A 16,069-nucleotide genomic window follows, 5' to 3' on the forward strand; every position below is an offset into this window, starting at 1 on the left:
TTTATTTTGATATTTGGATATCAGAACTATATTTCATTGTTACACATACTGGATAATAGGATAACAAAATGAAATGCATCATTTGAGCATTTCGTTTGGGAAACTTCCCCTAGAAGATATGAAATGGTTCTGCTGAAGCAGTTTCACTGTAGCAGTAAATGACTTCATGTGTTTCGAATGATGCACTTATCATTCTAACAATGCGCACAGTAACACTAGCTACCCAGTAAATGATTCTGGTAAGTCCTCTTTATACTTCAAAGGAAAATGAACTTGATTTGTATTCTTTTATATATTTCGGAAAAGCTACCTTGGGTCAGCTGGTTTGGAAATGTGCGTTCCCAAGGAATTATATTACACAAACGATATACTGGCTTAAATTTAAGTTACACAATAACCAACATAAATCTCACCTTGAACCAGGTCTGGCTTGGATCAGAGGGCAATAGATCTCTTTCAGTCATCATGTAAACCATTTCTGACTAACGTACAATGTTTGGTAAATCCAATCACTATATACAGTGCTCATGGTAATTACAGATTGTCCACTGAAATAATCACTCAGTGAATGTCAATAAATACTGGCCAAATCCGCCAGATTTGCATGTGGTCTGTCAATAAGAGGCATTGCCAACCTCGAGAAACAACAATGTGTACAGGTGTCTTGAGAATTTCCAGCATCTCCGCGTCGAATAGACAAATTTAGCCAATCGTGAAATAGAACTGTCGTGGTCTCCATGACGTCATCGGTTGGGTAGGAATCGAAGTGACAACGATGAATCAAAACTAATTGGCATGGGTAGGAAGAAACCTCCATATTCCAAGAATTTACATATTTGGGTCGAGAGAGTGAAGCCCACGCATGTTCCTTCGTGGAATGTCAGCGAGCAACCGTTCCTTGGCCCACTCCTACAGGATTGTTTATGTTGATAATGTAACGTTGATAGATAGAGAGCCCTATGTGCATGTGTAGGGTGACCCTTGTCTGGATAAACGTTGATAATATCACAACCTCTGGGAAAACATATCCGTCATGGGAAAGAGTCACCCTGCCATAGTTCCATATTGATTCTCGCAAGACGGTCAAGGCGCGGGTAGAACATGAACTGGTTTGACAACAGTTTATTCAAAAAAGAATTCATATAATTTGACAGCTTCTCTTCAAATGGACGACCAACGATGAAATGATATGCAACAATGGCGTCACCTTCCCAAAACAAGATCCGTTTCCTGACACGCACATTCCCGTGGTTCTGATGTAGGAGTGGCTTTACCAAAATCGTAAACAAGGAACCTTAGCAGACATTGTCTGTGTACTTACTGGAACCAATGGAACACTAAAACATTGCCTCATATTGATTATCTCTCGCAGAGATTACAAATGAGTCTCGCGGGTCTTACACGAATCACCACGTCCCCGATTCTAGCATCTTAAATCCCCCAAGAATTCCCACCCTTCAAAATTAAATTTCCCCTTTAACGTCTATATTTTCAGCAATTACCAATTTAAAGTTTGGGAAGATCGTCCATACAGATATTTTTGTACGTAGCGTTAAAGAAAGGGATGCCTGGTTGATCTGCTGTGTAACTTTCCGCAGTGGTGGTGATAACGTTGTTGACTAGCAACAAGCCAAGTGAGGTAGATTGCATTAAAATATTTATATTTCAATATATTTCAATTCCGGACACGGTCCGTGTTTTGGTACGCGTAACTCTAAAGTATGTGTAACAGAAGGATGGGCATATTGAAATCGTACGCATACATCTAGGTTTCTTATCTGAATGTTTATGGAATCACATCTTCATTTCAATCAAACATACGACAATCATGTTTTTTCACTGTGTATATTTTGAAATCATGGGGGTTATCATGACACAGCAGATTGCACCATTTTTTGGGAGAGAATCTGTGGAACTTTTCGAAGCGTTTTGCTGCGATATTCTTTCATCGGGTGAATGAATACTGGAAACGGATAGTTGCTATATATCATTGTAAGAACAAGATAAGATAAGACAACAAAGTTGGACACTCAATAAAGAAAGCTAACAGTTATTTAACGCTGACTGGAAACAGCAATGTACAAATTAAATTGGCTCTCATGGATAAGAGTAATTAAAACTGTAGTGTGTTACACAATTTCATTAGAACACAAATCGGAACATAAGTGAGTCTGGTTAGAATAAAACAATTAATTGGACTTTTTCTTTCCAATAATGGAAGGTATTGACATTTTCTCTGACATCGTGTCGTTTAAACTAATAATACTAAAATCCGCATATGTCCGGAGTAACCGGACGAAGTAACAATTGTCTTAACCCATTCGATGTTTAAACCGACTCAGCATAGTCCTTCTACTGAGATCTCGTTATCTCGAGCATATTTAGAGCAATTTTATCATCCTCATCGGATTCCTTTATGTACCATCCTTGAACTACGCTTGTGACAAACAGAAAGGTTTCCCTCAGATGCCAGTGAAGATTCGGGTTAGAATTCACCATCAGTAATCCATCATTGTCGAACGATGCGACGACGAACGGGATCAGGTGGTCATCATACCACGGTTTATCGTACCACAGTTGCGTACACTGGTGCTCATGCTGTTGATCACTTGATTGGCTGATCGAGACACGATTATAAACATACCGCCGCCAAATAGATGGAATATTGCTGAGTGCTTCGTGTAAATAAACTCTGTCATTTACTCTTACCTAAGTTATTCCAGTATATTCTGGAATCAGATTGGAAGTGATCTTGAATGACATTTGAATGATAACGCTGCCGTGACGGAATAGAGGACATGAGACTGATGCCCTCATTCGTCTGTATCGTTTATAATGCCATTCAGAGGTAGTGCGTGAGTGTTGTAACACAAACAGCGCTTGCACCATGATGACTCATAATAGATAATGTTGTGATCAGAATAACGCAGATGTCTTGGAAAATGATACCCACCTACGTAACCAAGACCCTTAAGCTTGAGGGAATCCAAGGAGACATCAACTAAAACCTGGGACTGATTCACATTGTGGCTGTGACATCTTTTTGAAATTTAGGAGCACAGGTTGTTCACATACGGTAAAAATGTGCTGCGATACACATGTTTAACAAAACGATACTGGCCAAAAAATAAAATGAACTTTAAAATAAATCTTTAATGATACTTGGATTGAGAAAAACGAAACGTTCATAACATAAAAACATTTTTTTAAACCGTGGGCTCTGCGTGTGCGCGCATGCATGTGTATGATTTCAGAGAGGCGACGTGTGAATAGTATCAAAGACAATACTTTCTCTATGAGTTATATTATGCTCTAATGAAGTGAGACTTCTCACACCGAATCATCAGCTCTGGCCCTACTCTGGATAACAATGCTGCTCTAATTACGTCTCCATATTATTACAGCGTGAGCGGGAACAGATCAACAAAATCTATGACAACAAACGTTCTCAACTAAGAAGGAGTTCCGACTTTATGCCCAGCAAGGCGCTGGTGCATCTTGAAGCTTGATTGTGATATTTGTTCAAGCTGCGATAGGAGATTGGATCGGATATCACTGTAGACACTGATGTGTCAAACGTGAACACGCCTTAAATTAACTACCTATCATACACCCTTTTCTAAACTTGCCTAGGCTTAATGAAATTTTGAATGTTGCAACAGGGATCAAATACGTTTAAGTGAGTAGTGTATGACCTTTTTGAAATTTTCGCTGAAGGTGCATCGTCGACATCAAAAGTGGTGACAAGCAGACACCAAACGCATGAACTCGAACATTGCTCGACATGCAGTTAAAGGTGATATTGGGGAAATTGAAGTTCTCTCCCATGTCATACAATACTGTGGGTACGTAAACCCACACTGCTCTGGATCTACATCAATAAAATAAGTAAACATTATACAGATGTGTCAGTTATAAATAACACCGAGAGTGAGTCAGTCAGTTTAACGCCGCACTCAGCCATATTACACCTATATAGTCTGGACAAGACAATCCAGTGATTAACACCATGAACACCGATATAAGCCATTGGGATACCATGTCATGTGTCAACCAGTCAGCGAACCTGATCATCCGCTACCGTTAGTCCTCTCTTACGACGAGCATTGGATAACACAGAAAACCATGTGGATACACTCAGGCAATACTTTTGTAAATGTATAGAAATACGTATAAAAACAAAACTCTTTTCGTTTAAACGCAAGCGAGCGAGAGTATGGTTTTACGCCGCTTTTAGCAATATTCAAGTAAAAGTTATGGCTGGGAACACCAGAAAAGGGCTTCACACATTGTATCCATGTTGAGAATCGAACCCGTGTGATCTGGAAGACAAGCGAACGCTTTAACCACAAAGCTACCCCTACATCGTTAACTGTGTAGTGATATGGATGTATTTAAACCTGTATTTAGATCGTTGGAATTGACTAATACACATTGCAGCTTGCATGAGTGTTCTGGAGCAATATGTGACTCGCCTTTGCATGTGTTTGTGACGAGCCTCGTTCGCCTTTTGACCACCTGGCATTCGTATGATTGACACAGTGAGTCGTTTTGGCACGGCTATAGTATCAACATTGGTAAACCTCACGACCAATCATGAAACGTAATTTTCTTTTCCTCGGAAATATATCTGACTCGACCTCGGGTGAGAGTAAGCCTTTTCCTATTCGAAGCTTTTTCTCGAAAATATGCTTTCTGTAAATCCATATGCCATGAACTTTGCACTGAAGCTGATTTCAGAGCGTGGAATGGCCATAGAGAGAGCAAAAGCTAGAAATGAATACTTGATGAAGTTATTACTCCCTATTAGAGCTAATAATTTCCTCAAAAGGGGGCTCGTGAAGCATTTCTCCACAATTCAGGAAATATATTTGTCTCGCTGTCAAAAATATTTTTGAAAATACAGACGTTTTGGTATTGAGACATCATTGTCTTTCATGAAAGTAAAGGTCTTGTGTGCCAAGTCCAAACTAATATTGTTAGTTAAATGAGACTAAGTCGGACGTTAGAATGATTTGGCACACAATTAGACAAAACTCACACACATTTTAATCATTGTGTATCGTTTGGATATTGAAGTTTTCATTAATCAACCTGCACAAAGTATTGTGTTAGAGATTGTTAAGATGTATTCTAACACAGTAATCGATTCCTTTGGAAATAAGACAAATACATAACCCTTTCAATGGGAAAGAAACCTATTAACTGCGTTGGTGTCCCCACTCCGAGATAATTTTGGATTAATACTAAAAGCGGCGTAAAACTAAATCCACACACTAATATGACGTTACATTCAGTGAACACTTGGTGTCATCGGTGATAACTGTGGTAGGCTAGTTTGATCTTTAACGCAATGGAAGCTCAAGGTTACTGGGTCTTTTAATCATTTATAGATCATTCGATATTCAAAGTTTATCAGTGACAATATTCATGTTGTCATGACACAAGGTTTTATTTGTAGATTAGCAGAAATAACAATGACCGTACTGTTCACTTTTTCTGAAACCGTTTGTGCGTGACGTCAAGGGAGTGGAAACATACAAATTCCATTGGAAAATAACGTTTCTCAACCTCATGGAAAGGGACAAAGAGTTGGCATAACGTTTCCCGAGGCATGTTGTGATGGAATAGGTTGTGATGAGTGCCTAACATAAAAGTTTGTCTGCACTTTACCATACAATCATATAGCCTGAATGTTTATCAGAATATACATACACAGGTGAGTGAGTGAGTGAGTGAGTGAGTGAGTGAGTGAGTGAGTTCAGTTTTACGACGCTTTTAGCAATATTCCAGCTATATCACGACGGGGACACCAGAAAATGGGCTTCACACATTGTACCCATGTAGCGAATCGAACCCGGGTCTTCGGTGTAACGAGCGAACGCTCTAACCACTAGGCTACCCCTCAGCCCCACATACACAGGTAGATCTCTATGAGTGAATTGAGCCTTAAGCTCATTCCCGAGTGGGCTTCACAGAACATACTGTACTCATGTGAAGAATATAACTGCTGTGTTCATTATCCTCTATGAGTGAATCCAGCAATACCAATGTGAGCTTCACAAAACACGAGCTCATATGGAGAATCGAACCGGGGTCTTCGTCGTGACGAGCGAACGCTTCAACTACTAGGCTACCGTAACTGCCCCCAACACTATGAAAGTTGTTCATTCCAAGGTTGCAAGGGGTCACGACTGTAGAAACGAATGACATTTGCTGTTCAACATACTCTACACCAGTAATAACATATATCAACCTTCAACGCGAAAAAATAATTACTGTACAGACTATGGCACTGTTAACGTTGAAACGGGACTTGTGTTGCTTTAATATCACGACGTCAATTCGTTTCAAGACACATACATATACATTGTAGATGTGAAAGACAAATATATTTTAACATCATATCTATTCCAGATTGCCCGAGTATTATTATCACCATTGCAAAAATGGGAGGGTGTTCTGCGTATTTGTAAAAAGAAGGTGTCTCTTAGGCGATCTCACCATGCCTCGGAACGTGAAGGAAACCGGCATCATTAATTACTAGTCGTGCACAACACAGACAGGATACTATTCATCTATGTGCAGCAAAGGGGTTTTAGACTTGTCTAGCTTGATATGCATGTTTTATACGTGCTATATCAACATGTTTTGACACTGATGCTTAATAAACTTGGGGCGGTATTTTAAGGTGTCTCTCATATCAACACGATCAGGTAAGCCAGCAGTAAAATGGCCCATAGATATTACTGTGAGCGAATAGAGGCTTTCCGAGTCGATTAGGAATATTCCTGCCATACCATGGCGGGGGACATCAGAAATGGACTTTGCACATTATCTTCCCTCACACATAAATGTGGTTTGCTGATTGGCTGAGCGCCAATCTAGTATTTGCAATGTACCCCACTCACAAGCGAGTTACATTTCTGTGTACCCTGGTGTCAATGGCAACTCATTCGGTACATCGTGGTAGTACTTCTTTACTCGAATAACATTGAACCATGCATGATGTGCGGAAATTACCGATGCTTTGCGAATGCAAATAGACGAAGGGAAGATAACTCTAAGCTTGCTTTTCTTGTGGCATCTGCAAAGTCAAGCGATGGCTACGAAAACATTTGCCTGGCATTCCACTAAAGAAATTGTGACGAAACGTTCATATGTAGTCCCTCAGAATATCAAGAATGGGAATTACACCACGGCGATTTCACCCGCGACCAATGAACACCTTATTGTACCCACGCGGGGAATCAAACCCGGACCATTGAGTGACGGGCGAGCACCTCCTGTTAACACCAGATGTTAATATGATGTTATACACCAGACGGACCAGTTACCAATTCAACGTAGCAAAACTATTTACGAGTTGAAGACAGTAAATTAATGGTAACAATATAAACATATTCATAAAATTCTAACATTCTTTTTGAAGTCGACGAATTACAAACTATCTCACTGATTACCAGGCATCTGCTTACAGAGGCTAGGGCATGCCAACCATTCTTTAAGAACACCTGGTGTTTTCACTGATATTCTGTAATCCATTCCTAAAGTTTTCAAAGTTGCTATTTATAACCAGTGGAATCAGTTTCTACAGAAAACCAAAACAGATTATTCATTGACTTTGACGTTTTTCATTCCTGTTATAGAATGAGAACAACACAATCAATATGCAATGCATGACTTTATATGGATTTGCAACCTTTCCGCTACGACCTTATGCGTTTAAACATAAAACACCAATGGCGTTACAACGATAAGCAAGAAATAGTATTGTAAGGATTTAAAGCAGGAACGAAGCTGTGAACTAAGCTCACCAACGGATATTCTTTTGGAACTCAGCACCAATCAAAAAGGACAACACGTAAGTATGTCGAGAGGTTAATGGCTTTATGGGTAATATATCGACTGCTGTGTTTTGTTTAGTTTTGTTTACAGAACAAAACTCGTCTGAAGAAGGAAGGAGAAGCGAGTGTCTTGAATCTGGTCAATATTTTATCGATTCCCCGAACAATGGGCGATACTAATACCTACAGAACCCAGTCACTACAAGCCACTGACACCAGATCATGAACCAGAGGCTATAGAAACCTGTTATTGTTGTGTGTCTGTAGAAACATTAAACTGTGTGTTTGAAGGTATCAGTTTTTAATATTTAATACGAAAGGCAATTAAACTGCAACATTTTTAACAATTCAACCGTGAAACCAGGACACCATAATGCCTTTTCCTCGGTAACACATTATAATCAACATATTGGAATATGTTTCTGTCATGTCACCGTCTGTACCCAATCATCACAATGAAACTGTCGCGGCGACATTTTACAGTAGAAATGTTTTCTTTCAATATAATTTTCATTTTCATATGAATGACAAACTGTTTTTACAGATGTACTATTGGCCTTAGGGCCACATACACAAATAAACAATCTATCTGTCTGTCTGTCTGTCTGTCTGTCTGACAAACTACCCGTATTGCGTCATATTTTAACTCTCTCTCTCATGTGTATTGTGGTATCGATATTGACATTTTGAGATAAATTTAACCTTGCATAAGGAAGGAATTTCAGATGGCTTTACAACAGCGCATGATTCCTTTTTCATTGCCCATTTAACGCCATCGTGTGTTCATTGCCCACCTACGGGTTTGTTTTCCTGCATAGTTGGAATTCTTACCATTCAATTTAAACCGTTCATTTGCATTGACGGCTTCGGTCATAAATGCAATCATAAACCCAATCAACAGAATCCCTTCCTCTGTTTTGTTGGTATTTGATCAATGGGGAATTCAGAAATGTGTAAATATATCGACATCTTAATCGACCGTCTCGCCATAGTATAATAAAATGACTAGGGGCACTTATTTCCTACTGAAGACTCTTTTGTATGTGCCAAAACATCGTAGGCATTACCCCAGCTGTTGACAAATGTTGTGCAACCATGAAGAGTGATATATGTCCATCATTCATCAATTAATAGTACTATGGAATATTGTACGTGGGTCGTAGTGTTACTTGCTACGGACACCCACAGCTACACACAGGAGCTTTAACTGCCGTACCCATCCTTGTCCTACCATCAGCATGGCCTTTTATAGGCATAAACACAGCAAATCTCAAGTCATTCAGTAAACAGTATATTCACTTTGTCAATCACTTAAAATGCTTTTTCTTTCGTTAAAATACACACCCGGCTAAAGAATGTACACACCTATGTTTGATGTTAGCTTAAACTTAAGTGTCTTGTCCAAATGGTCTTTCAGATGAACCATCTATACACGAGAACTGTTCATGTTTGTGTTTTACCTGTGTTGTGTCTTTTAAAAAACAAATGAACATGCGGAAGAAGAGTCACGTAAAGAGATATTGCCCGTATACTGAGAATTTATGCTCGTTGTTGTTTATCATAGGGTGTTGTAAATCTATTTCCGTGCAAAACAAGTGTTATATATTGCCTAATATTACATTACTCACCCGATAGGTACATTGCGCATCGGAAGGGTTCGGACCTCTCTTTCGTCGTACCGATCTTTTCAATCGCCTCCACATGGCTTCACGAGTTTAAGAACAATTACGAACTGTGGAATTGTAGCAGCGGGTGGTACAGTTTGCCTGTCACGTATTCTTGTGTATCTTCTATGTTGATTTCCACAATGTGCTAATGACGCGAGCGTGCGACCTCCCGCGCGATATGACAACTTGTGGCGTACTGGAGTATACCTTTAGACAGACTTGTTTGCGATGACACCGTACAATGCAACTTTTCGATAGCCTCTTTATAAGGAATTATAATTGATAGCCAGCTGTGGTTGTAACGACGCGCCACAAGGGCCAAACATATAAACACCAGCATGCGTTGCCAATAGAATGGCGCTTTATTGCTTCTTTGCGCGTCGATACGATGTCGCCCATTTGTAGCGCTTTAACGAGACATCGCTCTCCCGTTCTGCAGGTCTTTGCAACAAAATGGCGAAATGTGGTGACTTCTAGAGTTTAAAATGTTTGCACAGGATGGGTACAAGCTCAGCAAGAAACGTCATGTAAATGTTGAGATGTAATAGTTGAATCTACCTTGGAGTGAAACTTGTGACAGTCTTTGCCAACGGCACTCGTTTCCTCGATTAATTGATTTAACCTATAGATGCCATCACGTACAGGGGTATTAACGCGCTTTTACAAATTACATTTTTATCAAGAGAACCATTGAGTAATTTAAATATGACGTGGTTACACGGGGCGGGAACAAATATTATCCGAAACGGTATAAGCTTTTTCAGGGCGTAATGCGTGGCGAATACAATGTTGACGGTTACAATTGTGATCTGTCCACAAATTTTATACAATTCGTTTTCGTTTTTTCTGCCTAGTTCAACATCTGGAAAAATTTTAGATGCATTGGCACATTGTCTCATTGTTCCTTTTTTGACCCAACGAAGTTAGTACACGGCATACACACATGTTGCTGACAGTTACAGTTACAGCTTAAACAGAGACATTTAATCTTTTTTATTTGAAATATCAGTACTATAGCAATATAAGCATATTTTTTTCTAAAACGTCTGAAATGTGCGGACGTTTGAGAAATTCATCTTCATAACAAGACATTAAGTAATATTTCATAAAAATACAACACCAGTGTATTTGAACGTATTGATTGTGTTTTATATTTATACTGAGTACAATGGCACCATGACGAATATGTTACACCTAGGTTGATACTTTATTGTATATTTACTATTTTTGTTAAAAGCTCCGTGTGTCCATGGGTAATCAGCACATCTAACGAATCTTTTTTGGGCAAGGTGGTAAATATGTTCTGTAACATTCATCATCTCGGTTATTCATATTCTTAGTTTTATGTCAATATATAGTTAATATAGTTAATATATTAATGTCAGTATGACGTCATGCAGTCTGGTGTGTTAGATAATGTAATGGCCTGACAACAGTATGTTTAACAACGAAGGCTGATATTGTGCGCGCCGTCATAGTATTATGAAAATGTTTAACAAATAATAAATCCAAATTTAACAAAATCACGCATCAGTATCAAATAGGATAACAGCTGTAATCGAAAAGCTGTGGTAACCTGACCTACAGATAACACAAACACATGCAAAGGCACACCAATGAGTATTACACCATATGCTTCTCAGTATATGTGGTGCTAGCAAGCATGTAACACATACAGCTGGGGAAATGTAAAGTGGACCTAAAAGTATTTATGTAACTTTTATAATAGATATTACATACACATGAATAATGTACCTCTGATATTTCAAAGGTAGGTAAGTAGGTAGGGGTGGGTTCTCGGGTCGGTAGATGTTTTGGTACTCCGCACACAGAAATGTATGAGAATAATGACGGCTGACTGTTTACTATAATTTCTGCATCCCACAATCCAGTTATAGATATCATGAGCAGAGACCTTCGCACCATGGATATCAATGCCGACCACCTGATCCTGTTAGTCGGAAAAGGCTGCTAAGAATCAAACTCAAACTTGCATCTTCACGGATTGGTGGTTAAGTAAGCATGGTTAAGTGGTGGTTTATATGCACATGACACAGAACATGACTGGCCTTCACTCTGATACCTTGAAGAGAAACCAAACGAAATATACCATGTGAAAATGGAATTAAAAACATGACAATGGTGTGAAACCACACCCCTGAGTTAGAACTCAACACGTCTCAGTACATGTTCAACAAGATCATCTTCAAAGGGAGAAACATGTATAAGTGTGCTACTGGACACAAGTAAGGGCGTATGTTCGCCAATGTAGGAGTTGTCTTTCATCTTCCGTCACAACATAACGTCCAACAATATATAGATGTAGTAGTCCACCGTGTGACGGCTATTCGCGCTGGAGACATTTAATCCAGCTAATTTGACACTGAAGTGACGAGGAGCGGTCGACTTGGCTAAAAACCTGTCTTAAGTCGACTTCAAACAAGTTTAACCTGGGTTATTTTCACCAGGGGATATTTTTAACCAGAAACACAAAAATTTTAGACTTTTGAATAATAAGAATGAATAGCATATACAAACTGTTAGAACATCTGTGAATCACAACACAGACTAAATGTTTGTCGTTTAACTCGACACTTCATTCTATGACAGGGGACGAAACGACCTTGACAACCTGGACCGGACCGGACAATAAAGAGATCGATATCATGAGTATATATCGGCTGCATGGTTCATGTGAAAATATCTTTCCTCCCACGTTAAGCTAACACGCCATGATATACATGTACCTGGAACACTGTCTAAAGCGAGTTAAAATCGCAAAGATGGCGTAGAAGCATATAAAAACATAATTGCATTAACGTTAACGACTGTATATACCAGGTTATGAAAGTGAAGCAATGACATCAAACACACGTCCTCACGACCACCAGCCACTATCTATTATCTAATGCTAACGACTGTATATACCAGGTTATGAAAGTGAAGCAATGACATCAAACACTCGTCCTCACGACCACCAGCCACTATCGATTATCTAATGCTAACGACGGTATATACCATCCCCTAACAAAAAGGTTATGAAAGTGAAACAATGACATCAAACAGACGTCCTCGCGGCCGCCAGCAGCTATCTGTTATCTCTGCACAACGATCATGCAGCACTATATTATCCACAACACTGAGCGATACATTCATCAATCTTCCCCCGCAACACGTTTGCCAAGGTATCCAGGCTTTTGGAATCTACCTCACTCTCTATGGAACGAGACCTTAGATACTCCCTAAATACTTTCTTCCTGGTTACCGAAGATACAACAATGGACCCACAGTATATTGCAAAGTTTCATCTCGCAACACTGAAAAGATAGATACTACAGCTTCTTAATTCCTGTCCACAACTTAGTCTTGGAATCCGCTGGGCACTTACCTGGTACCAACAGTAGGAAGGGTCCGATGACCGGAGCAGCCTCGGGTTCCTGGTGAACCTCACACGTTTCCACATGTCAGAAGGTATCCGTTCTATAAAGCTTACTTTATCAGATATCTTGTTAACTCATCATCTAAACTAGACATGTATCGCGCCTTTATCCGCTCTGCTCAATTGCCGTTTAAAGCTTTCGCTGAACATTGATTCGCAATACATTGTTGTTTCTAATGTCGTTTTGAATGACTGATTAACTCCATGAGCCTCTTGATGAATTATTCCCACAGTAGATAGCAGCAACTTTACATATTCGACGAAGTATAAAATTCAACACATAGTATTGTTGTTTGTATCTTGGTACTTCTGCTGGGAGAATTAAAGGACAAAGGTCTGTCGAAGTAGACTGATATAAATCTGCAATCCTCTAATTGTTCAGGAGACCGCCCATCCCTAATTCCAACTCTTTGTTCAGAGATGCATCATTGAATACCCAACTACTGCTCCTTGTCTTTGAACGCCTGGCTTCATGGTGTATCACTTATTTTGTATGGATCTCTGTATTATAAACAACGCATGCTATTGACGACGGCATGATCCTATATAAGGAGGCTTGTATGTCTTCCTAACGTACAGGTCTTCAAGTATTTATGAAACACAGCCATATGAGGAGCATCTGCTGTTGCTGTGGTTGCTGTTCCTTCTCGAATTATTTCCCTCTTATCCTGAACACGATGAAGAGTGTTTATGGCACGAAGTTCCTCTTCTTTGAGAAGAGTGCTTGGGATATCTGCATGATTAGGTTTTCATATCGAGTCCAATTTGATAACGAATGTCCATCAATACTCTTACATATACCATAGTTTTTCTTCATTAAATCGGAGCCAGGAAATATAGCACCCAGCATCATAATCTCCAAGGTCCCCCTTGTTCAATGCTAGCATGATCTCTTCACAAGCAGAGAAGCTGCCGCCACAATACTCATGACAGATCCCAATGAGTCCAATACAAGTACAGGCTCAGAAATACCGTCGGAATATTATCACAAATCTGTTTCACGTGTGTCTCTTTCACATTAAGACAACATTTTCACCCTGAAACGGCCGGTACTGTAAATCGCACCATATAAATAAAGATTTGCTTATACGCCAGCCACAGTCATACACAACCTGAATCATAGCAGCAATGACAAAGTAACTTATAACACCAAGTTTAAATTGTTAATGATTCTGCAGAGGGTCCCCACTTCCGTGATTCGATTTGTGAATAACAGATGCGCGTTTCCAACGATAGCCGAATCTGTTTTCCCAAAACTGCCAAAACTAATTGACGTCAAGTCAGCCTGTTTCATACTTTTTGACAAAGTTTTTTGAAAGCCATCAAAGCAATCGATAGTCCCGACACCACATCCTTATCTCGACTCTTATTTTCCAGTTCCAGTGTCAGAACAGGACAGTCAGAACACAGTACTATGTATAGTAGATCAGTTGCATGCCTCTTCTTCAGGAAGCCACCCGACACTGACAATCCGACTCCAACATAGGCTTCACTACACATGTGGAGTCTCCTTTTCACCGTAGGTACGAAAACTAATAAACTCCCATGAACGTCATTTGGATTTGGTAAAACAAACATACAAAATCCGCCAATGAGATTACTTGCACATCAAAAAAGCAAGTCCAACCTCAACACGTTTGGTAAAACATCAAAACTAGACAAAAGTTTTTGCAGCATTTCGAAGACTTCAAGCACGTCAATTATATGTGGTAATGTAAAATTTCCACTTAGTCCAGGGCTCACAGAGATGTCCTTGGAAAGAGGTGTCAATTAGACGATCATTAGACAACCACAATGTCGTGAAGCCAGAGAATGTAACCGTTATACCAAAGCTGTTGACGATATTCACTGGGTCCAAGTAGAGGAAATCCATTAGCATTGAGGGCATATTTTCACATATGAAAAACAATACCCCATCGATCAAGAGCTGCTAGGCATTGTTCTGTTCGATAAACAATATTGACCGCCAATGAATGGCAATGACCACTGTCGGACCATGCGATTTTCTCTATTGACCTCTGGACCTTGGTTCGTGTTCACGAAACTCCGGGGCTCGTTTGATGATCACATTGATCACTGAAATCAATGTTTGTGTGGATTTCAAACAGACACTGTCTCGGGGCTTCGTTGAACGTCACGCCTTGCACAAGAACGTGGCCTGTGTAGAACGATACCAATCGTAAAATACTTACTTGAACTCAAGGAACTCTTTCATAATTTAATGACCAGTGTTGTTATTGACTCTTGTCAGTCAAATGGGACCCCCGGGTGTTAACGACACATGTATACATAATATATACATTACCAATATAACGCTACAATGTTCATCGTGTTTTCTTCATGCTAAAATCTTTCAGTAATTTCGTTATAGAACACAGGGCGTCATCCCATTTTTGCTCAGAATTTGTTTGATCCAGGTTACAACATTCAAGACCTCAGTAAAGATTTCTAGACGTTTTATGGGAGACGTGCAAGATATTTCCCAATTTGATGCATTATTGACCAAAAATGATGTTCAATGCAATTCCCTATTTCAACTTATACCATACATTCCCGAATTATTTCAAATGACTAGACATAGCATATGTTCAAGACGGGTGTCACCGGTGAGTCAGGATACGCTCGCGTTTTCCCAATCATCCGCTTTCATCACTATTTCTAAATGATTCATAAAAAAATACTCTGTCATCGTATCGCATGGTGACAATCTCTGGTTTATCTGGTTCAGATCCGACATATTTACAAACAACATCAAACAGCTGTAATACTGCTGAAACAAATATGGTTACAATTGTACAATGGACTCTACCTTTGACGGAGATTTCTCATGAATGAGGAAAGGGGTTTGAGTCTTCTATTTATTGAACGTCAGAACATATCAGTTGGAACATATAGCTGTCTATCACCATCAGCAGACGAAACATATGTGTAATTGAAAGGAACAAGGAGACTGAAATTATGTTTCTTTTAAAAATGTAAGGTTATATTTTGTGTCAACTTTAATTCATGGCAGTGCAGATACCAAGACAAGTTTGAAGTGTATTTAGCTCTTTGCTACAATATGAACTTGACAAAAGGAATTAAAAGAAGAGGTTTCAGATTCTGTTTTCAGATTC

At 39.4% G+C, this 16,069-nt stretch overlaps 1 protein-coding gene across 1 annotated transcript in view; it reads right to left on the reverse strand.

The window, feature by feature from the left end:
- The window catches only part of LOC137297589 (uncharacterized), a 31,446-nt gene extending 21,717 nt beyond the window's left edge, over positions 1-9,729 (reverse strand). The window contains exon 1 of the mRNA XM_067829438.1: positions 9,476-9,729. Coding sequence (XP_067685539.1) covers positions 9,476-9,550 — 75 coding nt within the window. The 5' untranslated portion in view covers positions 9,551-9,729. The remainder of the gene's footprint in view (positions 1-9,475) is intronic.
- Positions 9,730-16,069: the final 6,340 nt, after the last annotated feature.

This window comes from Haliotis asinina, chromosome 10 (genome assembly GCF_037392515.1).
Source record: "Haliotis asinina isolate JCU_RB_2024 chromosome 10, JCU_Hal_asi_v2, whole genome shotgun sequence".
NCBI classification, from domain to species: domain Eukaryota; kingdom Metazoa; phylum Mollusca; class Gastropoda; order Lepetellida; family Haliotidae; genus Haliotis; species Haliotis asinina.